General features: G+C 45.5%; 1 protein-coding gene across 1 annotated transcript in view; it reads left to right on the top strand.

Moving 5' to 3' along the window:
* The first annotated feature begins 245 nt into the window (after nt 1–245).
* The window catches only part of SGPL1 (sphingosine-1-phosphate lyase 1), a 32,993-nt gene continuing 10,881 nt past the window's right edge, over nt 246–22,357 (top strand). The window contains exons 1-6 of the mRNA XM_071438466.1: nt 246–381; nt 10,288–10,453; nt 12,823–12,890; nt 14,986–15,133; nt 16,404–16,483; nt 17,827–17,955. Coding sequence (XP_071294567.1) covers nt 352–381; nt 10,288–10,453; nt 12,823–12,890; nt 14,986–15,133; nt 16,404–16,483; nt 17,827–17,955 — 621 coding nt within the window. The 5' untranslated portion in view covers nt 246–351. The remainder of the gene's footprint in view (nt 382–10,287; nt 10,454–12,822; nt 12,891–14,985; nt 15,134–16,403; nt 16,484–17,826; nt 17,956–22,357) is intronic.

Raw genomic sequence — 22,357 nt, 5'->3', positions numbered from 1 at the left:
CGGGTTTACAAACTGTTTGTTGTCGTCTGTTTCTGGGGTGGCTTTTTTTTTTTCTGGTTTTTTTTTTTGCTATTTTAACAAAAAATTTGGGTTTTTTTGGTATTTTAACAAAAAATTCCGTCCGTAATGTTTTACCGCCTCCCTCCAGGTGAGGGCGCTGCTCTCCCGCCGCCGCCGGAGGGGGCGTGGCTTGTAATCATGGGGCGTGGCCTCAACACGATGTGGGCGTGACCTCCCCGCGCGGTGGGCGTGGCCATCGGGGCGGGGCCGGGCCGGGCCGGGACCCCGCGGGGAGCGGGAGGAGGAGGAGGAGGAGGAGGAGCGGGGAAGAAGAAAAGAAGGGCGGACGGAATGAAGGAGCTGGCGGCCGCAGGAGCGATGGTGAGTGGGGGCTGCGGGGCCGGTGCGGGCCGGGGAGCGGTGTCCCGGCGCGGCCTGTGAGGCGGCCAGGCCCGGGCCTCGTCCGGCGCGGCTGAGGGGTCCCGGACGCGCCTCAGGGGATGCCTGGCCCAGGGTTTGTGGTCAGGTCCTCACTTTGTCCGCCATCCGGGGCCCATACCCTTCTCCTGAGCCTAAATATATCCTTTTATCCACACACTGCTTTTCCACAATTCCCTGGTTTCGGGGCAGAGAGGATTAGGAACGGTGTTTTCGGCTGTCTGGGTTAATTTCCCTGGGTGGGGCACAGTGATGTTTTCCTTGTGATTTTGCTGAAGGTGCCGATCTGGCTGAGAGAAATCGTGTCTGCTGATTGATTGTTGTTTTTTTAGAGACGCTGTTTGCTAATTGGCTGGTATTTTTTTAGCTGGAAGCAAACTTCGGGCTTGCTTGGAATATAGCCCACACTGGCACGGCATGAATCTCGCAATTCCTCAAACCTGGAAGGGCCACTACTTATCTTGATTGTTTGGTTGGGTTTTTTTTTTTTCCCCTGTCAGCAAGGGGAATTGAAATCACAGCTGCTGAGTGATCAATGAAGCTGCATTATCTTTGTCCCACTCCTTTGTCCCGCTTAGTTCTGGCATTCCCAAGCTCCAAGTGCTGCTGGAGCAGCCATGGGACAGCGCCCAGAGCCCAGCACAGCTTGTGTTGGAGTTGCTTTCAGCTGCCAAAATTTGGCACTGGGTAAATCCTTGGCTGCTTGTCCAGACTGGGCTGGGGCTGCTGGGGCCCTGCTGTGTGCTCAGGCTGCTCTCACCTCAGCCCCTTCTGTGCCAAAGCTTTGCGGAGGAAATTGCTGCTTATTGCACCTGAAAGACCTGCTCAGGTCGGCTCTTTATTCACCGGATTGGGCAGTAGCTATGGCACGGGATTCCTGGCTGCTGGAAAGCTTGGGAAGTTTGCTTTGTACTCGGGGAAGGAGGAGAAACACTGACAGACAACATTTTCCCTGAGCTGTGGTTTCACTCTGGCATCCTTCCTGTGACCTTAGCAAAAGGTAGTGCGAAGCACTGGAAATTTTCTTACCTAGACGGGGTAAAATCTTTGTTTTTCCGTGTTCTGCTCACGTCTAGCCTCTTTCTTTCTTACCTAGACAGGGTGAAATATTTGTTTTTCCGTGTTCTGCTCATGTCCAGTCTCTTTCTTTCTTACCTAGACAGGGTAAAATCTTTCTTTTTCCGTGTTCTGCTCATGTCCAGCCTACTCAGAGTTTCTCACACTCTTCCTGCCCTGAGAAGTTGTGTCTGAATGAGCAGGGGAGGGTTTGCTGAGGTGCTGCCTCGCTCACTTCCTGCCTGGGGTTTCTCCAGCAGTGCTGGGTGCTGTGGAGATAACCCCAATCCCAGCGTTTATTGTGTGTGGTGTGGCAGCAATCACAGCCTGGCTGTGATTCCTGTGCCCCTTTCTCAGGAAGGATTTTGGGGTTCTGCTCATCTCTTTTTTTTCCCAATACACGACTTTGCCAATAAAAAGATGTTTCCATCTTCTCCTGCTCCAGCTGATTCCACCACAGAGCTGCTGAGAAGGACTTGGGGGTGTTGAGGCCATGCCCTGAGCCCCAGCAGGGGATGGGGGGGACTCTGCCCCTGTGCTCAGCTGAGACCCCACCTGCAGAGCTGCCCCAGCACAGGAGGGACCTGGAGCTGCTGCACAGAGCCCAGGGGGGGCACCAGGATGGGCAGAGGGATGGAGCAGCTCTGCTGGGAGGGATGGGATTGTTGAGCCTGGAGAAGAGAGGATTTGGGGTGACCAAATTGTGGCCTTCCAGTGCATGAAGGGCTGACAAGATAGAGGGAGGCTATTTGCAACAGACAAGGGGGAATGGCTCCAGCTGACAGAATGTCAGGTTTAGGTTAGATGTGAGGAAATAATTTTGCCCAGTGAGGGTGGTGAGACCCTGGCACAGGGAACCCAGGGAAGCTGTGGCTGCTCCATCCCTGGAAGTGTCCCAGGCCAGGCTGGAGGAGTTTGGAGCCACCTGGGACAGTGTCAAGTGTCCCTGCCCATGGCAGGGGGGTGGAATGACATGATCTTCCAGGTCTCTTCCAAATGGGTCTGTGATTTTGCTATTCTGTTACTCTTATTTTTTGCATCCCAGGCCTAGTGCATGCTTTAGTCCTGCTCTTAGAGCATGAGCTGAGATTCAGGATTCTACCTATTTAGGATTCTATTTAGGATTCTACTGAGATTTAGGATTCTACAATTGATGTAGCAGCAGGTGTCCTGGTCTATTTGCCGTGGTGACTGTGATACAGTTTTCTGTGTTAGGAAAAAATTTATATTTCCTAGAAATCTGCATGTAGAAGTGCCTCAGAATCCTTTGTGTTCTGTCTCCTTTGCCTCTCTTTGCTCATCAGGATTTATCCATGCCATATCAGGAAGGGCATGTGATAGACATTGCAGGGCTCAAAGGGCTCTGTGTGTGGGTGTTGATAAGATAATTTTTGAGGATCCTGCCCTATGGTTGGACCTGCCCAGGAGCAGGGCCCTTCATGTAGAATAGCAGCATTCAGATTGTGCTGATACTGGGGGCTTTGTCCCAGGCTTGCATAACCCTGCTGGGGAGCTGTGCCAGGGCTCCCTGCTGCCTTTGTTCATGGATGCCTGCCCCCAGAACAATTGCCAGGCTGGCCTCTGCTTCCAGACAGCTCCTAACAAGGCCTCAGTGCTGGGGGTACCTCTTGGTGGCACCCAGGTGCTCACTAAATATTTCCAGGAAATGCCCATTTTATTCTCTGGGATGTCTGAGGCGTGGAGGAATGAAATGTGTCCAGATGAGCCCCACATGCAGGGAGCTGGGCACTTCTTTTACCCTAATTATTGTGGGTGGCAGCAGAGGATGTATCCTTGCACATTCTTGGAGCTGGTGACCCACAGAGATCCATGGTGAGCTCACCAATGGGTGGATCCTGTCTCTTGTGAGGTCTGTGCTGCCTGGAGTGTTTGCAGAACCTTCTATAAATTGGTTTGCCTAAGGGAGCAATGTGAACATGACACCTTGTGTGTATTTTGGGTTAAATGAAATTTGAATTTGATTTTTGGAGTCCTTTGGGCTCCTGTAAAATTGTACTTTTTTTTTTTGAGCCGCCAATCAGTCTTTTCCCATTTTGTTTTGGTAGTTTTGCATTCCATCTCTGCAATGGAAGCTAGAATGCTGCTGTGCTTACTCTGCCTTGCTGCCTTGTTTGTTTTTGTGCTGAAGCTATAATTAGCCATTGTTTGGCCCCTCCCCTGGAGCTCTCAGGGCTGGTGGTACAGTATGTGTACATTCATTTTGCAGATGCTGTACGTGGCAAACCTCCCCCCAGCTGCTGTCATTCTAGAAAGAGAAAAAGTTTCAGTATGGCAGTGGTGGAAACAAATGCAATGCAGATGAAACTGGTGCTATTGGGGAGCTGTGGTAAATGAGTGTGGCCTGAATGTGTTTTTCATTTCACTTCAGCCCATACTTTCAAAAGCTCGCGATTTTTGATTTCTGCGCCATCACGCATCTGGTGTCGCTCTGTCTGCCCACATCCTTTGGTCCTGCTGGGCAGCACGTGGCCCAAACCTGGAGCTGTAATTAGGAGCTGACTAACAAATATTCCCTGCCTGCTGCTTATGCAAAGGTGTTTGTCAGGCTGGGGCTGGCAGGGAGGGCCGGAGGAGCAGAGTCATTACCGGGGTGCGAACCAAAACACCGCAGGCACAGGCAGCAACCAGCGCTCCTGAGGAGGCTGGGCTGCTCTTGCTCAATGCCATGGCTGCCTCTCTGGCAGGAGTTGGGCAGGATGGTGGCTCTGAGGCTGCTCTTGCTCAATGCCATGGCTGCCTCTCTGGCAGGAGTTGGGCAGGATGGTGGCTCTGAGGCTGGGCTGCTCTTGCTCAATGCCATGGCTGCCTCTCTGGCAGGAGTTGGGCAGGATGGTGGCTCTGAGGCTGGGCTGCTCTTGCTCAGTCCCATTGCAGGCTCTCCATCAGGAATTGGGCAGGATGGTGGCTCTGAGGCTGGGCTGCTCTTGCTCAATGCCATGGCTGCCTCTCCGGCAGGAATTGGGCAGGATGGTGGCTCTGAGGCTGCTCTTGCTCAGTCCCATGGCTGCCTCTCCGGCAGGAATTGGGCAGGATGGTGGCTCTGAGGCTGGGCTGCTCTTGCTCAGTCCCATTGCAGGCTCTCCATCAGGAATTGGGCAGGATGGTGGCTCTGAGGCTGGGCTGCTCTTGCTCAATGCCATGGCTGCCTCTGCAGCAGGAATTGGGCAGGATGGTGGCTCTGAGGCTGGGCTGCTGTTGTTCAGTCCCCTGGCTGCCTCTCCGGCAGGAATTGGGCAGGATGGTGGCTCTGAGGCTGGGCTGCTGTTGTTCAGTCCCCTGGCTGCCTCTCCGGCAGGAATTGGGCAGGATGGTGGCTCTGAGGCTGGGCTGCTGTTGTTCAGTCCCCTGGCTGCCTCTCCAGCAGGAATTGGGCAGGATGGTGGCCCCCAGTCCAGGCTGGTTACTCCAGTCAGATTTGTGGCCAGCACACGTGCAGGCAATGAGGTGTCAGAGAAGGCAGGGCTAATTGGAGTCTTCCTTCCACTTAGGAGCAGAATAAATAAATGAGGCTGCCGTGTCCTTGCTGGCTTGGTGTGGTTTGTTTTCAGTCAGGAAGCTTCTCCTGGTTAGAACTCGTTGTGTTGGAGCAGAGCCCTTAATTACAGTGGCAGCCCTGGTGTTCTGCCTGCTCCCGTAATCGGAGCTGACCTGACTCGGGCTCTTGGAGCCTTCTCCCTTGGCCTGGATTGACTGTGTGACAGCCACCTCCTGCCTCTCAGCTCTGGGGACGTGAGGGAAGCTGGTGGCATACAAAGATGTTCAGGTTAGGGTGTGTGGGGAAGTGGTCAGAGGATCCCTACTTTGGGAATACGTGTGGATTCAGGTGAAAGCTGAGGATGTGGTATAAACTGACAGAGAGTAGGTTTAGATTGGATATTGGGAAGAAATTCTTCCCTGAGAGGGTGGAGACACAGGGTGCCCAGAGAGGCTGTGGCTGCCCCACAGGGTCCAAGGCCAGGTTGGGTGGGGCTTGGAGCCACCTGGGATAGTGGAAGGTGTCCCTTCTAAGAACTAAACTGTCCCTTCCAAGAACTGAACTGTGTATCTAGGATCTTAGCACTGATTTAGAAAGTTAAGATCATCTACCACTCCAAAAAACGGGTGGAATAACTTGATTACTTTGAAAGGCAAATAGAATGGATCCCTGGAAGTGTCCCAGGCCAGGCTGGGTGGGGCTTGGAGCCACCTGGGATAGTGGAAGGTGTCCCTGGATCCCTGGAAGTGTCCCAGGCCAGGCTGGGTAAGGCTTGGAGCCACCTGGGATAGTGGAAGGTGTCCCTGGATCCCTGGAAATGTCCCAGGCCAGGCTGGGTAAGGCTTGGAGCCACCTGGGATAGTGGAAGGTGTCCCTGCCCATGGCAGGGGTTTGGAACAAGATGAGCTTTAAGGTCTTTTCTGGCCTGAGCCTTTCTGTGATTCTTTGATCTTAGCACTTCCTCCCTGCACAGTCAGCCTCATGGTATTGCATAGCATAAGCTTGCTTTAAAAACTACTTTTATTCTGTGGCCCCATTTTAAACCCACTTTAAATGTTCTTCTGGAGGAAGAAAGATTTTTAGCAGCTGAACCTTCTTCCTGTTTTTCCCACAGGTAAGCTCAGACAGTGTTTCAATTTCCACAGAAGGCACTTGTAATGAAAGCCTGAGGTTCTCCAGTTTATTGCCATTCTGTTTCTCAGTTTTGTTTTGTTTTTTTTTTTTTTTTTTTTTTAAGCTTTTTTTGTGTCCCACAGCTCGCAGCTGAGGAAATGCTGTTCTGGCAGAAATGCAAAATGTGCTCTCATTAGCTTTGGCATTCCTCCCCCCTCCCTTTTCCATCATCTGGGACAGAAGAGCATTACTGCAGTTAATTTGTGCTCTTTTGTAGTGGCATAAGTGCTATCCCTGGAACCAGCTCAGCTAGCTAATGACTTTTAGAAACAAAGTACTAAGGATGTATTCCTAATCTGTGCAGCTAAAAATTCAATATGTAAACTGCTTAGGTAGCTGAGTGCATTAATATCAGTACAAATGAGCACTGCAAGTCCTAATGATAGCAATTAGTATTTTATCTGATACCTGGGTCTGTTTTACTGCTCTAAGAATAAAATCAAATCCTCCAGTGGAGGCTTTTTTTTCCTCCCTGCACTTTAGTGTGCTCATAAGTCAGGTTTTTAAACTGCTTCTGAAATAATCCTGTGGCTTGTGAAGCTTTTATGTGGAGAAGGTTCTCTTAAAGAAATAAAAGCAGCTTATCTACTCTCTTCTAATGGGAAGGGAAACCTTTATTTTTTGATGCCTTCACAAATAAGCAGTTTATTGTCTTCCATGAAATTCTGTCCTGTAGACAGGTTTAAAATCAGGTCAGCCTGTTCCCAGCTGGGGAAGCAGGAAGAGTTCATTCACTCTGAGCAGCACCTCCAGGGCTGCAGGGCAGGGGATTCTGGTGGCTGGGCTACCCAGAGGCTGAGTATTACCCTTTATTCCCCTGTAAAACGAGCCAGTGCTGTGGGACTGCAATCTTGGAGAATCCCAGAATGGTTTGGGTTCTTGGGACCTTGGAAATCATCCAGTGCCAGGCACCTTCTACTGGACCAGCTTGTTCTGAGCCCCATCCAGCCTGGGCTTGGACACTGCCAGGGATGCAGGGGCAGCCCAGAGGCAAGGATTCCTTCCTGACATCCATCCCTCTGTCCATGGGGAGCCACACACCCTGGTCCTGTCATTCTGCTCCTGTAAAAAGTCACTCTGTCTCTTTTTTTATAAGCTCCCTTTTAACCCAGCGGGTTCCTGGGTGTAATAAAGACAAATTTGAGTGCAGCCTTCTAAATCTCCTTTGGTTTCTGTGGGATTAAGTGAATAATTCAGAATGTAAAGGTCTCTCGTGTCTTGCTGGATACTTTCAGGGGAAGGAGCATTTGGGAAAAACTAAGCCAGGGAGATGAGAGGTTGTAATTCACTGCTAACTCCTCTTCCATGCCAATTTTCACTGGGTTTTTAAATCCCAGTTTTTATATCCTCCTAAATGGATCAGCCTCATCCTTCACACTCATCTAAGTATGAAATGAGTGAAGAAGGAAAGGGAGAAATATAGAGAACTTTATCTGGTGAAACTGTACTGCTTGTGGATTGATTTCAGATTGGGTTTTTTTAAAGCAGGAAAGGGAAAGAAATTCTTCAATGTCTCATGAACATAGTGAAAATCTCCTCTCATTTGTTCACAATTTGGATATACCATTGAGTTCCTGTTTGTAATTTCTCAGGGGTTTTAGTGACAACAAAATGTGCAGACAGCTGGGCTCTTCTGTCCAGAGCTTTCTCCAAGAGTGAGGTCAATCTCTTGCCAGATTTATTTATTTTGGCTCGGCCATTGACTGGAGTGACTTCTGTCAAGAAGGTCATGTTCCATTTTGACTCGAGGCTGTGTCCTCCATCTTCAGGGAAAAAAAAAAAAGAAAAAGGGCACAGCCCACTTTATATTTGATGCTGCAGCATTTTCTTGTCATGAGTTGAGAACAGCTATTGAGGCAGCAGCCCATTAGTGGCTCCATTTCCATCCTTTAAGTGCAGCTCCAAACCAGAATGATGTCCTGGAATTCCATCCTAGGCCAAGAGCCAAAGTCATGGCTGCTGGTTAAACGCTCATTTCCAGGGCTTTGCCAGTGAAGATTGTGCAAACTCGCTGAAACTTAAGTAGCACCTCCGGTGAGCTGGAAAAGGTGGCTCTTGTGCAGTTCTGGGGTTAAATCGCCTTTGTGCTGAGTGGCTCGGAGGACGGGGCGTTCATTAATGGGACTTTGCCTAATTGCAGCGGTTTGTGTGGCCGCCTTGGTTTGGAGTCCGAAGCGGCTCTGCTGTGTTTTTAAATTGCCCTTTGCCGAGTGAATAGGTGCTAATTTGCCTTCTCAGAGCTCAGGGCTGCCTGCTTTTGCCCAATTCAGTCCCTGTCCCTTCAGCCTGTGCTGGGACATGGGTAAAAACCCTCCTCTGTTAAGGGTAAACGCTGATAATTCTGTTTTAAAGTTTATTTATTTACTTACTTATTAATTAATAATTATTAATTATTTTATTTAATGGTAGACTTTATTTATTGATTAAAATTATGTTTGGGTTGCTTAAATACTTTCAAACTCTGCCATGTTATATGCATTTTACTGCTTTTCCAATGTAGTGAGTGTTCATCACTGTTGCTTTTCGATAAGGAAACCTGCCTTCCTCCTTTGGTTATTAGAAAAACACTTGGCTTTTTAGAAATACTCTTAGTAGCCTCTCCAGTTGTATTGGAATGACACATTACCCCCTAAAAAAAGTTAATTTAATGATGCTTCTGTTGCTGGCTTGACCCAGAAGTGAGACCTGTGAAGGATCCTGAGAAGGGAAGTTTTTAATTTAGTGCTTGTTGAAAAAACTGCTCTATTCCCAAGTGAAATCCTACAGCACAGGAATCAAGGATTTATTCCTTCCAAAGTTTAGTTACAAATGTTTTGAAAAGCCCCACATGTTTTCCCTGTGGTTTGTTTGAAAAGCCCCACATATTTTCCCTGTTGATTGGAGGGTGAAGCTCTCAAGTGCTGGAGATCTCCCCAGTTAAACTGAGCTGGTTAAAAGGGAAAAGGGATTTGAACAGGGCTCTGTTCTTGCTTCTTCTTCTTCCCTCTAGAAACCCTTGCTCAGAATTGGATGGAAGACCTTGTTCAGAGGGAAATGTCCTTTCTCTCCTGTGCACATGCAGTTTTTGTGAGGCTCTTGAAGAGCATCTGCTTTGAAGCTATTGATTAGGAATTTGGGCTGTGTCCCGACTGTAATTCCTGCTTTGATGTGCTTGCATCACCATTTTCTGGGGGTTATTTTGGCAGCAGCAGTGTTTTCCTCTCCCATTCCCCCTCGGTGTGTAACATGCTAATTAGATCTTTAAATTAAGGACTTGCTGAGTGCTTCCATCTTCATTGAAAATCCAGCCCGAGGTACTTAATAGACCTGTTTTGGTGGTGCCTTCACTCACCACCTGAGAATTCCTTGGAAAAAAATTATCACAGTTCCTTCTTTGGGCAGTGGTAAGATCTGGTGGTGGTTCTTGGGACTGTGCAGAGAACCTTGCATTCCTCATCTGCTCTTGGTGCTTCTCTCTCAGTGTTTTGAAGGTTTGTGCTTTTATCTGTGACTCTTGAGTGGAAGGGAATAAAAACTATCTCCTACCTCTGCTTTTTATGTCACAGATCCTTCAATGAGGTCCACAGCTCACAAATGGCCTTAGGCAGCTCAGATAGCAAAATCCTGATTCCTCACAGAGTGGGACACTTGCCTCTTCCTCTTCATCTCAAATCTCACATGGGCAGACTGCTTGACTTTATAGATCTGTTCTCTAAATTTGTACCACAGTGATCCAAAATACAACTTCCAAAAAATGAAACCCTCTCTGACAAAATTGCAATTTTCAGAAATAAACAGCTAAAAAAAAATTTGCTTAAAATTATTTCTAGAAAGAACTAAACAGTGTATCTAGGATCCATAGCACTGATTTAGAAAGCTCAGATCATCTACCACTCCAAAAAATGGCTGGAATAATTTGATTTCTTTCAAAGGCAAATAGAATATTTCCTTACTTGAAGAAAAAGGAGAAGATGCCCAGTTTAGTTGTAATGTATCTCTAGGACACACACTTCTAGAACTCAAACTAATTTTTGTGGCAATTAAGGAAAGCATGGGGTCTGCATACCAGAAAGCCCCTTTTAAATCTCAGTTGGCTTTTTGATGCCCTACTTGTTTTCATTTGTGTTTTCCTTGACTTTGCACAGGATGCCATTACTCCCTACAAGGAGATCCTGCAGATGTACTGGGAGAAGGTGACAGGATTTGTGAACGCCCGCTGTGATGGGCTGGAGCCCTGGCAGCTCATTGGGCTGACTTTTTCTTCCACCCTTGCAAGTGTGTGGCTGCATGGCTTCCTCTGCCAGCCTGAGAGTAAGTATTGGACATTTTCTTACCTTTGCAGGGAGGAGAGGTGATCCTGAGGTGTTCCTGGGCAGTGGAAGGAAAGAGGGTGGAACAAGGCCAAACTCTCATTAAAACAGACTGTGAAAAGTGGATATTTTATGATTGGCTTTTCACAAATACTCAAATGAATGTTATATGTGTTGTGTTAGAAAGTTATGCTGTACTAATTTTCTTAAGTAGTTAAATACAGTTTTAGGTTATAAATAATGTTGGAATTGAAACTATTCTATGTAAGGTACTTTGTTTTTAAAGAGAGGACTCACAGTGAGATAGCAGCCACAGGCCACCTGAATCTTTCAGAGAAAGAGAATTTATTGCTCCATTATCGAGTTCTTCCTGCCTCACTCAGCCCTGAAGACTCAGTCAGGATTCAGAGGAAGAAGCTGACACTGCCCAGCCAGAATCCTGGGTTTGAATGGAATTTATGCCTCATGGATGAGGTGTAGGAATATGCAACAGGCTGTTGCTTTTAAGGGTTAATCCTCTGTTAACGTGGGTCCTTTTTGGGGCTTATTTTGCCCAGAAAGAGGTACCTGGACTGTCTGTAACTCTTTGCTTCTATTATCTCATATTGTCCAAATTATTATTACTCTAATTATATTACTATTTTTATAACCATTTTATTACTATTCAACTTTTAAAATATTAAAACCAAGTGATTGGTGTTTTTCACAAGACTTTCTGCTGTCACCTAATACTTACCAGATGTTCAGAATTAAGGTCAAGGCCTGCCTGGTAAATGAAGCTCTCCCCCATTCTGTCAGAGGGTGCATGGAATGTTCTTCTGTCCCCTTCCCTTTCCCTTCCCTCCCTTTTTCCTTTGGCTAAACCCTCTGCTTGTCACAACACACTCTTCTTGCCCAAACCCTGGGGGGATTTATGGAGACCTGGGTTCCTGAGAACTTAGTCACTGCTGCACAGTGTCTGGATCACCCTGGCTGTTTCCCTTCCTGCTGGGGAGGAGATGTGGTCTTGATGCCATGTTGGGGGCACATTTCATCCTCAAAATATTTGAGATACAACTGCATGTGATAGTGTGAAGAAATTTTCTTCTTGTAATTTTTTTTTTTAAATATATTTCCGGAGTACCTTCCTGTTTTGAGTGGTTTCTGGTACTGGCAGCTCTTCAGTGGAGCTGAGTTCTGCAGAACCTGCAGTTTTCTCTGGCTGTGTGATGGCCTGAAGTCACTGCCATACCCTCTGAGGTGCATTTCAGTTCCCACAGGCCTTGGGGTTGCACTCTGGTGGCAGCTTGTTAAAAACAGCCAAGTTTTTAACCTGATTCTCCTCCTCTGTCTCTGAAGCAGCCCTTTCTCTTTCTGAAGCAGTGGGAATGTCTATAAGGAACAAATTGCTATGAACCTTCTGTTCAGGACAGTTATCTCCCTAGCTAGTATTTGTACTGTTGCACAATGCATTTTGTTTAAGTATGGAGTGGCTCTTAGAAGATCTGATTAGATTGTCAGATTTTTCAGGAGTTTGCAGTCTTTTCTTGCTGTGCAATTTATTGATGGAACAGAGTGCACACTGAGATGTGCAGCAGAAATGTCATTACCAGGGCACTAACAAGAATTTACTACAGAATGTGCCAATTAGTGTCCTTGGTAGCTTTCCAAATTGTATCTATGAAGTGAAATGTATATGAACTGTAGATAAAATTGCAGAGTCTTCATATGGTTGATTTTTAAACTTTATTTGGTTATTTTTTGGTTTGTCCTGTAACTGCTCCTGTGCAGGTAGGACTGAGAAGGCATTTTTGGTGGTTGTAAAGCATCTGTGTCATCCAGATTTCATTCCTGCCTTTGGAGCTTCCCGAGGAGTTTTCCAGTGCTTGTCATCAGTGGCTTCTCTCATTTGAGTCTCTGTGCTGGGGTGGAATTTCTGCTCCTCCCTCTGTCCATCCCCTTTCCCTGAGTCACCTCCCAGTGCATCAAACAGGGCAAATCCATTGGCACAAATGTCCCTGTTCCCTCCTTTGGCCTGGGAGCCTGTTCCACACTGCTCAGTGGTTTTGTTTTTAAGTAACTATTCTGCTTTGAAGAGGCAGGAAATGTTAATAATTCCTTACCTGTAGCAAACCCTGAAATCCCTCTTTTTCCTGTAAAATTCCACACATATGTGTGAGAAACAAATAACTGATTCCTGCAGTCCAGATGTTTCCATGGCATGGTCCATCCATGAAAACCTTGCTCTTGGATCCACTCATCTGTCTCACCCTCTGTTATTTCAGCTTGGATCAGGAATGCTGAGCTTGGATCATGAGCTGCATCAGAAGTTTCTATTTTGTTTTTTTTTTTTTTTGTTTCTTAAGTTCCTTTCTGCTTTTTGTCTTTCAGGTTTGACATCCCGAACTAAAAAACAGTTCTTTAAACTGCTGAGAAAAATGCCATTTGTTGGGGCTATAGTAAGTATTTGAACAAGTATTATAGGACTATTCCAGGTCCTTTTTTCACCTCTTTTGGAAAATATACAGTTCAGTGCATCTTTGTTGTCATGCACAGTGATCCTAATGACCCAGGACATACATCTGGAATGTCTTCTGCTGCCTCTGGTCTAATGACAGATAGAATTTCTACCCAATCTTTATGTCATAGCATCACTCCCACAATAAGGGGGTTCCAGCTCTTTTTAATTTTTGAGCTATTTATATTAACCAAGATTGAGTGAATTCTCCAGTAACGTTTCCTTGGTTTTAGATTTTAAGGAAATGATTTTAATTCTGGAAGAAGGTTCAGGATTGAACTGGAATTCTTCTTCTGAAGCAGTGTGGAGTGGGTGACAGCAATTGTCACATTGATAGCAATTCCACATTGTTGTGCAATGTGTATTTATTTTAATCAAGCAACTGGCCATGATTTGTTCAAGGCTCAGATAACTATTAGAAAAGTTAGCAGCAGGATATCAGCACTTTGTGTAATCATTAAAATGACCCAGGACCTTTAGTGTTTGGGAGCTGGTGTTTGGTTTTTGGTTTTTTTTGGGTTTTTGCTTTGTTTTGGGGTTTTTTTTGGGGTTTTGTGGGGTATTTTTGTTGTTGTTGTTTAGGGTTTTTTTTTTTTGGTGGTATTTTTTGTTTTGTTTTCTTTTCTTTTCCCCTCATAAAAACTTGAAACCACAAGTCTCAGCATGTTTTAGCAGGTTAAGGACTGGGGCTGAAGAAATGCACAGCTGGGTTTATTTCACCTCGTAAACCACGGTATCACACTCGATTGCACTTCCTGCTGCTTGCTGGGCTGGTGTGTTTACACCTTGATTCCAGGGTTCACATCTCTTCCAGACAACTTTATCCAAAGAGTAGCACAGAGAAATTGTATTTGTGGGGTTCCCAGATGAAGGGAGCAATGATGGGTCTGACTCCATGTTCTCAGAAGGCTAATTTATTATTTTATGATACTATATTATATTAAAGAATACTAAACTATACTAAAGAATATAGAAGGCTAAAAAGGTAATAATGAAAACTTGTGACTCCTTCCAGAGTCCTGACACAGCTTGGCACTGATTGGCCAATAAGCCAAAACAATTCACAGGAAACCAGTGAAACAATCTTCAAACACATTCCACATATGAGCACAACACAGGAGAAGCAAATGAGATAAGAATTTGTCTTCCTTTTTCTCTGAGGCTTCTCTGCTTCCCAGGAGAAAATCCTGGGATTTTTCAGATTTTTCAGCAAATGTGACTGTGACACAGAGGATTTTTTTTCTTTTCCTGTGGAGATAGGAGTTCTCCAGTTTCTCCCATATCCCTCTGGAAGGGACTAAATCCCCTCCCTGACCTGCTAAGTGCCCCAGCTTTCACCTCCTAACCTGAGTAGTCCTTGATCAAGCAAATTCTCTGCTTGTTCCTTGCCTGCCTGTTAGAAAAGGACACTTTATACAACCCCTGTTGTGTCCAGACTTCCCTTCCCAGGGCTGGCCCTGCTCCCCTGTACCAGAGCACTCCTGCTGTGTCATATCTGTGTCCTCTTCCTGCTTGTTCCTAGGTTGATACCTGATAACTTATCAGGTGCTCACAAGAGGCCTTGGCTTTGAGGCATTCCAATGTCCAAAAGTCAATATCCCAACACCTGTGTTGCCTGGAAGAAGGATCTTGGTTTTGGAATGTGTTGAGAGAAGTCTGGGGTTTCCTGAGTGCAGGGTGTGGGTGGGAAGAAAGAAAATCTTTAATGAGATTTCTTTATTATGTCTCCATTTTTGTGAGTTTCTAAACCCTGTGTGTGGGGGTAGAGGAGGCAAAGTACAAACCAATGCTCCTGAAGACCACTACAAATTAAAAACTGTGACTTGAAAAGGTTTGCTGGATAAAAATGCATTTTTTTCCTTGAGGTTTATTTTCTCAAACACTAAGGAAAGGGATCAAAGCTCCCAGTGGAGCAGTTCCTGTCTGCTCCATCAGCACCACAGATACAGGCAGCAGGTCCTGTCCTGCACACACTCACCAATTATTCAGAATTTGACCAGTGCCATAGTTTGATAGGCTTTTTTCTTGCTTTTTAGATTCAAAAGAAGATTGATGAAGCCTTGAATGATGTCACTTCCAGTTTATCCTTCCTGAAAGATGAAAGGGAATATATCAAAGCACTGCCAGAACAAGGCATGAGCCAGCCTGAAGTGCTGCAGAAGATGAAAGAGTACAGCTCAAAAGGTGAGTCTGTACTGCAGCAGACACCACACATGACACTTCCTCTCTTAAATGAATCTCAGGGACTCCTACTCGTGATTTCAGCTTAAATATTTTGTCCCCTTGCAAGTTGTTGTCTGTTTTTCTTCTGGATGTGACTGAGATTCATGAATTTTAATGCTTTACATTGAAATTCTGTTCCTTCTACCAGAATTCTAGGCAGATGGGAGAGCTGAGGAGAGGAGAAATAAGGAGGAAGTTCTCTTTTTGGATTGCATTGCTGAGCAGCTGCATTGATGTTTGGTTCTACCAGAAATGTGAAGCCACAGAAAATACTCACAATCAAAAAAAAAAAGGCAATTTCCAAGTAGGATTGTTAGGGAATTTCCAAGACTGTGACCTCAGTTAAGAGAGACAATGGTTTGTGTCTTGAAAAAGCCTTTTAAGGAAGAGTGATGATGATGTTCTCCTGGCTTGAGCCCACCCAAGCAGTGTCTGACACTTCATCTGATTGCCTCTCTCATGTAAACGTGTTCCCCCTGATCTGTGTGCCTCTTACTCCTAATGAGGAAATCTGGGTGATTTCCTGTCCAGGGGAGAAGATACAACTGCCCTGCTCCTATCCCAAATTCGAGGAATGCCTTGAATTTTCTGCTAGAACAGTGCATCTGCTCCAAATTCAGAAACACACAATTTCATTATGCAGTATCCTGGAACAACTTCCTTCTTTTCTACTGCTGTGTATTGCTAATGTTGTTTCTGTCTCTGTTTTCTCTTAAATTTTTATTTCCTTCCTTCACTGGGTTCATTTTTTTTTTCCTAAAGTCCTCCCCCCATTTTTGCCCCCCACCCCTTTGGAAGTTGCCTGGAAGTCCCAGTTTAGGTGAAATTTAATTGAGGTGCCAGCACTGTGGATTTTAGCACTACAAACTTGGCTTTTCCATCTCTTCCCAGCTTACTGTGGTGGTGGGTGCTCTTTGAAAGTGGCTTTAATTGAGTGTCCAGTTGGTTGAACAGCAGTTTGGGGAGACTGCTGGGGATTAAGTGGATTATTTATTAATATAACTGCTTGCTCCAGCTACATGTTGGTTATGTGCTGACTCTTCAGTCATCATTGACTTGCTGTTTGCTAACTTCACACAGTGCCAGGGGCTCAGCTTCACACACAGCTCTCCCTGGGAAGTCTCAAAAGCTGAGTCCTGCTCTGTGGAGCTGAGGGGATTTTCCATGTGCTTTTCCACCCTGCTTGGGAATGGCTGAGTTTGTGAGCAGTGTCCCTTTCTCTGTCTTGCAGGAGATGTACGCTGGCAGGATGGCAAAGTCTCAGGGACTGTGTACAGTGGTGAAGAGAAACTCACCCACCTGCTGGTCAAGGTAAGGTGCAAGCAGGCCAACTTTGCATCTTCAGGGTGACCAGAAACCCCTCAGAGCTGTTCCAGCATCCCAGAGTAAATAGGGAAGATCTAAAATTTAAGTCTGGGAAGGGGAATTAGTGGCAATTTGGCCAGTGTGACTCTAGCCAGGGAACTGTCCCTGTGGGAGCACCTTGTAGAGATAACTGGGATCTAATCAGATGAGGTGTTGAGTGAGAAAATTAATTAGTAATTACAGGTGAACTGGAAACTGCTACTGGAACAGCTTTCACTGTTCTGAGCTTTTACTGTTTTGAGCAAAACGAAACTTTTCACTGTTTGGAGCAAAACTAAACTCCTCTTGGTTTGAGCAAAAGAGAAGTTTTGGGAGATGGTTTTTTGAGCAGTGGAGCACTGAATCAGTGTCACAGTGTCCAAGTGCAGTGGAGCACTTAGACAATGGAGCACTGGCATGCTTCAGCAGTGTTTCTGTGATGTCTGTTTACCTGCTCAGGAACTCCTCCCTTTGAGAAGGCTGGAAAATAACCTAAACAGCCTCAAGGTTTATTTTCAAGTACATCTCCTTCCAGAGTTGTTTTGCTAGAAAGGGAAGTCTGGCCCTCTTGTTCCTGGGAACAGTTTTTGTAGCAGGCTCTGTTTGGTGGTTCCTATTGCTCTTTTCTTCCTCATGTTGACATTTTCTGTGGCACTTTTGGAGAAACAAAGCTCAGAGCAGCCTTTCTGGAGGGGCCTCGGCTTGGATCACTTTGTGGAAACATTGCCTTTGTTTGTGCTGATTATTCACTGGTTTGTTTTGCTGTATTTTATTTAACATCCCTGCAGTTGCTTTTTGATCTGGACTGCAGGAGGTTGGGGCTGGCCTGTTCCAGCCTTTTATCCTCTGAGTCCACAGTTGTGGAATGAGCAGAAATACTGGTTTCCACAGCCACTTTCCTTGTGGTGTGGGTGGGCATTTGTGCTTTACTGCCTGCTCCAGAACCCCCTCTTAACAGTAAACTTGAGAACAAGTTCTGCTAAGTCACTTTTTTCCCTGATTTGTGTAAAGCAATTGCAGGATGTATCTTGTGTTCTTTAAAAACAGCAAAATTATTAGATCTGTTCTTACAACAAGAGATATTGCTGTGCTGTAGAATCCACTGCAGGGGTCTGAATGCCTTAGAAAAACATTTATTTTTTCTTTATTTTACTCCTCAGCTTCCCAGCTTGTGGCATTTACTTGCAGGAGCAGTTAAGTCCTGTAATATTTTTAGGGTAAAATGCAGCTAATTTGCTTCTAGAGTGCACATGGGGAGTTCTTAAAGCCTCAGCTGCAAGTCTTAACTTTTCTCTCTTTGTTTTCTGAAGGTGTATGAAGAGTTTGCCTGGAGTAATCCTCTCCATCCAGATATATTCCCTGGTCTGAGGAAGATGGAAGCAGAGGTAGTGAGGATTGCCTGCACGCTCTTCCATGGGGGCCCCAAATCTTGTGGTGCTGTAAGTAACCTGTCTTTGCCTCCTGAACATTTTGGGTATTTTTGACTTTGATAAGTGCAAATGCACCTTGTGCTCTCCAGAGGGGCATGAGGGTAAGCTCATTTTGGTGTATTCCATGCCAGCTATGTGGAGGTTGCTTAATTCCTCTTCTTGAGACAGACAATTTCACTCAGAGAAACAGTTTGCTAAACGTGACCATTTACTTCAGCTTTTTTTCCCCCCCTCTTAAGTAACACAGGCTTGATGGCAGTTGGAAAGGAGAACTGGTGTAATGCAGCCTGGCTGGGTGTCAGTGGGGAGCTGTGAACAGAGAAGTGTCACTCTGAGAGGCTCCCCTCAGTTTTACTCTCTGAGCTGGAGATGTGTGAGCCTGCCAGATTGCTGAGCTCCAGGGCAAGGCCAGCTGGCTGCCTGGCTACCCACCAACAAGCAGGCATGGCATGGATTGTCAGCTGTCCAGCTGGAAAGCTGCATTTCCAGGCTCATGTGGCCTTCCTGTGCTAACCAGTTGTACAGTCTTGATAAAATTCCCAGCAAGAGTCCAAATGTGTGTTCTGAAGCTGATGGAGGGCAGTGTTGACACAAAAGCTGAACTGGCCTTGAGTGGGCTCTCCCTGTCAGCTGGAGGGTTGCTTGTGGTGAGGAGTTGAGTACTGGAGTAGCTTTGTACAAGGTGTAGTTGGGATCAGACTCCCAGTGGGATTGAAGATGAACTCAGCTGTGTGGGAGTGAAAGATGTGATTGTGTTGAGAGGAGGAGGAGGAGGAGGTGACACCCTCTGACCTGACTTTTCTTCTCAGGACTGTGTTCCTTGTACCACCTTTAGCTTGTGAAAAATGCCAATCACTTGTTTTTAGAATTCTAAAAGTTGAATAGTAATAAAATGGTTATAAAAATAGCAATATAATTAGAGTAATAAAAATTTGGACAATTAAGATTTAGGACAATATGAGACAATAAAAAAAAAAGAGTTACAGACAGTCCAGGTACCTTTTCTGGGCAAAATAAACCCGAAAAGGGACCCACATTAACAGAGGATTAACCCTTAAAAGCAACAGCCTGTTGCATATTCATACACCCCATGCATGATGCATAAATTCCATTCAAACCCAGGATTCTGTCTGGGCAGTGTCAGCTTCTTCCTCTGAATCCTGACTGAGTCTTCAGGGCTGAGTGAGGCAGGAAGAAGTTTGTTTCTTCTGCTAAGGGAGCAATAAATTCTCTTTCTCTGAGAGATTCGGGTGTCCTGTGGCTGCTACCTCATTCCTTTCTTAAAAAAAATATCCCACATACATAGTTTCTATTTTAACTTTATGTTATAACCTAAAACTATACTTAACACACCACTTAAGAGAATTAATACAGCATAACTTCCTAACACAACACATATAATATTCATTTGAATATTTGTGAAAATCCAATCATAAAATACGCATTTTTCACAAGCTTTAGAGGAGGAACGTGTGTCTTTGCTTACAAAACCCATTTCACCTCACCTCAGCTGCTTCCTGGCTTGCAGAGCTGAGATTATCCCTGGAGTGGGGCAAGGGCTGGGGATGCAGCTGCTGGGACTGGTTTCTGTCAGCAGTTGGGACATCAGCTGGCCCAGCAGGCAGAGAGCTCTGTGCCCCTGGTGGCTGCTTGGGGAACTTTGCTTGCTGAAGCCTGCACGGGGAACCTTGGGGTTTTGTTATGTTAAACACGATGCAAAAGTGTCAGCCTTGGCCTTGGGTGCTCTCCCACTGAAATGGAAAAGTGGGATTGCCTAAGAGAAGGTCAGAGCTGGTAAAAACTGCACAGCCAAAGTGAGACCTGCATGAATATACTCTGGGGAATCCTGCTTTTCCTTCTGTGCTCTCCTTCTGAGGATGGTGCCACACAGCAAAGAAAGGGCACAGCCTGCTCTGGGGTTCTGTCCCAGCTGCTTGAACAGCCCCCTTGGCAGTATTTTAAGATACTTTATTATATTAAAGAATGCTACAGTAAAATATACTAAAGAATACAGAAAGGATACTTAGAATGCTAAAAGATAATAATGAAAACTCTTTCCAGAGTCCCAGCACAGCTTGGCCCCAGTTGGCCAAAGAGTGAAAACAACTCACAGCAGAATCCAATGAAACAATCACCTGTGGGTAAACAATCTCCAAACACATTCCACATGTGAGCAAAACACAGGAGAAGCAAATGAGATAAGAATTGTTTTCCTTTTTTCTGAGGCTTCTCAGCTTCCCAGGAGAAAAATCCTGGGACAGGGGATTTTTCAGAAAATATGGCTGTGACCTCCAGAGTTGCTGATCACTGATGGAGAGATGTGGGTGGGTATATGGAGGTCACATGCTCTTTGAGTAGCTGGGCTCAAAGACTTCTCTTCTTTTCTTTTCTTCTCCCCAGAACTGAATTAACATTTCAGAATAATTTCTGGAGGCTTGGACAGTTGCAAACTCAATTAAAAAGAGGATTTTTTTCAAACTGATGATTTGCTTTCTGTCTTGGGAAAGCCCTGCTGCAGCTGCTGCCTCAGTGCTGCAGTTACACTTCTAGAACTGGTGAGGCTGTAAAGCAGAGAGGTTTTAATGCTAAACCAGGAGAGGTGCAATGCTCTGAGTTATCTTTATTTTTAAACTAATCTCTTCAAGAGGGTCTGCTGGCTCATTCTACTGAGAAGGCCTCTGGGTTTACTTGATTAAACTTGTGCAGTGTTGAAATTTAGAACAGCTGCTTTTTTCCCCCCTGAACTCCCTCCCTGCCACCTCTGAGAGGCAGAGTGTTGTAGTGCCTGGTCCTTGTCCACTGGATTTCCTAACCTGATTTAGAAGCAGGGACTGCTTGGCCACTTTGTTGGTGGTCCCTGAAGTCAGTGGAACTTGTTGGTGTTTCTGGAGAGGGTGTCTGCATCTGTGCTGCATGGAAAGCTCCAAAAAGTTTCTGTCTGGACTTCTCAGTGAGGCAGTTTCACTTCCTTTGTGCTTGATTTCCATAGCACATTGCAGAACAGCATTTTGTGGCAGTAACACTGCTGCTCAGCCTGGGAGAAGCTGCCCAGTGACACATCCATGCTGCTCCCAAGGTTTTCAGCAGCCTGGGATCTCTGTGTGGTCCTGCCCTCTGTCATGTGGACACGTCCCTCTCTGGGGAGCTTCCTCTTTGAATCTTTTTGGTGTGTTCCATAAAACACTGTCTTATTTACACTTCTGAACGTTAAATCAGACAAGCAGCTTGTGTTATTTTGCCTTTAGCTGAGCCATGTGGGCTGTAATTCTCCTTTGTTGACATGGCCATAAAAGCTCTAACAGTGCCCTGGTGGTTGGGGAGGTTCAGCATGCCTTTGTCTTAAATTTGCTCTGGGAGATGTTTCAAGTTTCTAAGCAGTTTTAAAAGTAATCGTTTTCAGCAATGGATGGATGTTTCCTATTTCTCACTAATTACTACTATTGTTCTTACTTTAATTGTGTTCTGCAAGAGCAGAGAGACAGGGATCAGTGAGTTGGGGTGCCTGGAAGATTCTAATCACATTCCTGCAGTGATTTGGAAGGACTAATTAAGCTCAGCACATAGAAGAGGAACAGGGGAGTTTGTTCTTGTCTCATGTGTTCATGTTCACAGGGTGCTTTGTTTTTGCAGTATTAGCTGTGTGGATTTCCCCTGTAATTTGGGGAGAAATCAGCACTTTTATGCAAGCTGCAGTATTTTTGTTTCTAAGTAGCTTTTTGAACTTTATAAAGAAAGGGCAGCTTTGAAGTGTAGGGAAAAATTCTGTGTGTGTGTGTGAGACGTGAGTATTTGATGTGGATCTCTCTGGGAATTCTTCTTCCACTTACCCTACAGCTGAGGACAGGAGAGAGAAGGCAAAATCACCAGATGCAAGCCTAAGCTTCCTGTAGAAACCCATTTTGTCTCTTCTCCCCAAATTCTGTGGCTTCCAAACTTTGGCTGCACATTTGAAGTAGGAAGATGTGAGTGATGTGTCTTGAGGGGGGCTTAAACTGTGCAGATCTGTCAGATTTTTTCTGTAATGATGAGCAGGTCACCTTGAGAGACACAAGTTGTGGAATTTACAATCTGCAGGTTTCCAGGGGTTTTATGGAAGGCTGCCACAATGTTATGACCATGCAGAGGATTGTGGTGTGGTTTTTACTCTGTTACCCTAGGAATAAATTGTTGTTTGCCTTTTTTTTTTTTTTTTAATTCATGGGGTGGTTCAGCTCAGTGAAACTCCTGGTTAGCTTTGTCTCCAGGGTCTGAATGGACGTGTTTTTAGGTGAAAATGGAAGCAAAACTTCAGAGACCATGAACCAAAGTGGTTCTTTAATGTCTGACAGTTTGGCAGTGACATGGCCAAAGGAATCCTTGGAATAGGGACCGTATCTTTTATTGCTGTTGTAATGTTGAGGTTCCAGAGCAC

This window comes from Agelaius tricolor, unplaced genomic scaffold, assembly GCF_023055355.1.
Source record: "Agelaius tricolor isolate 1412-34295 unplaced genomic scaffold, bAgeTri1.0.p SCAF_13, whole genome shotgun sequence".
Taxonomy (NCBI): Eukaryota; Metazoa; Chordata; class Aves; order Passeriformes; family Icteridae; genus Agelaius; species Agelaius tricolor.
The sequence above is the reverse complement of the archived record's forward strand: the minus strand, read 5'-3'. Positions and strand labels throughout refer to the sequence as shown.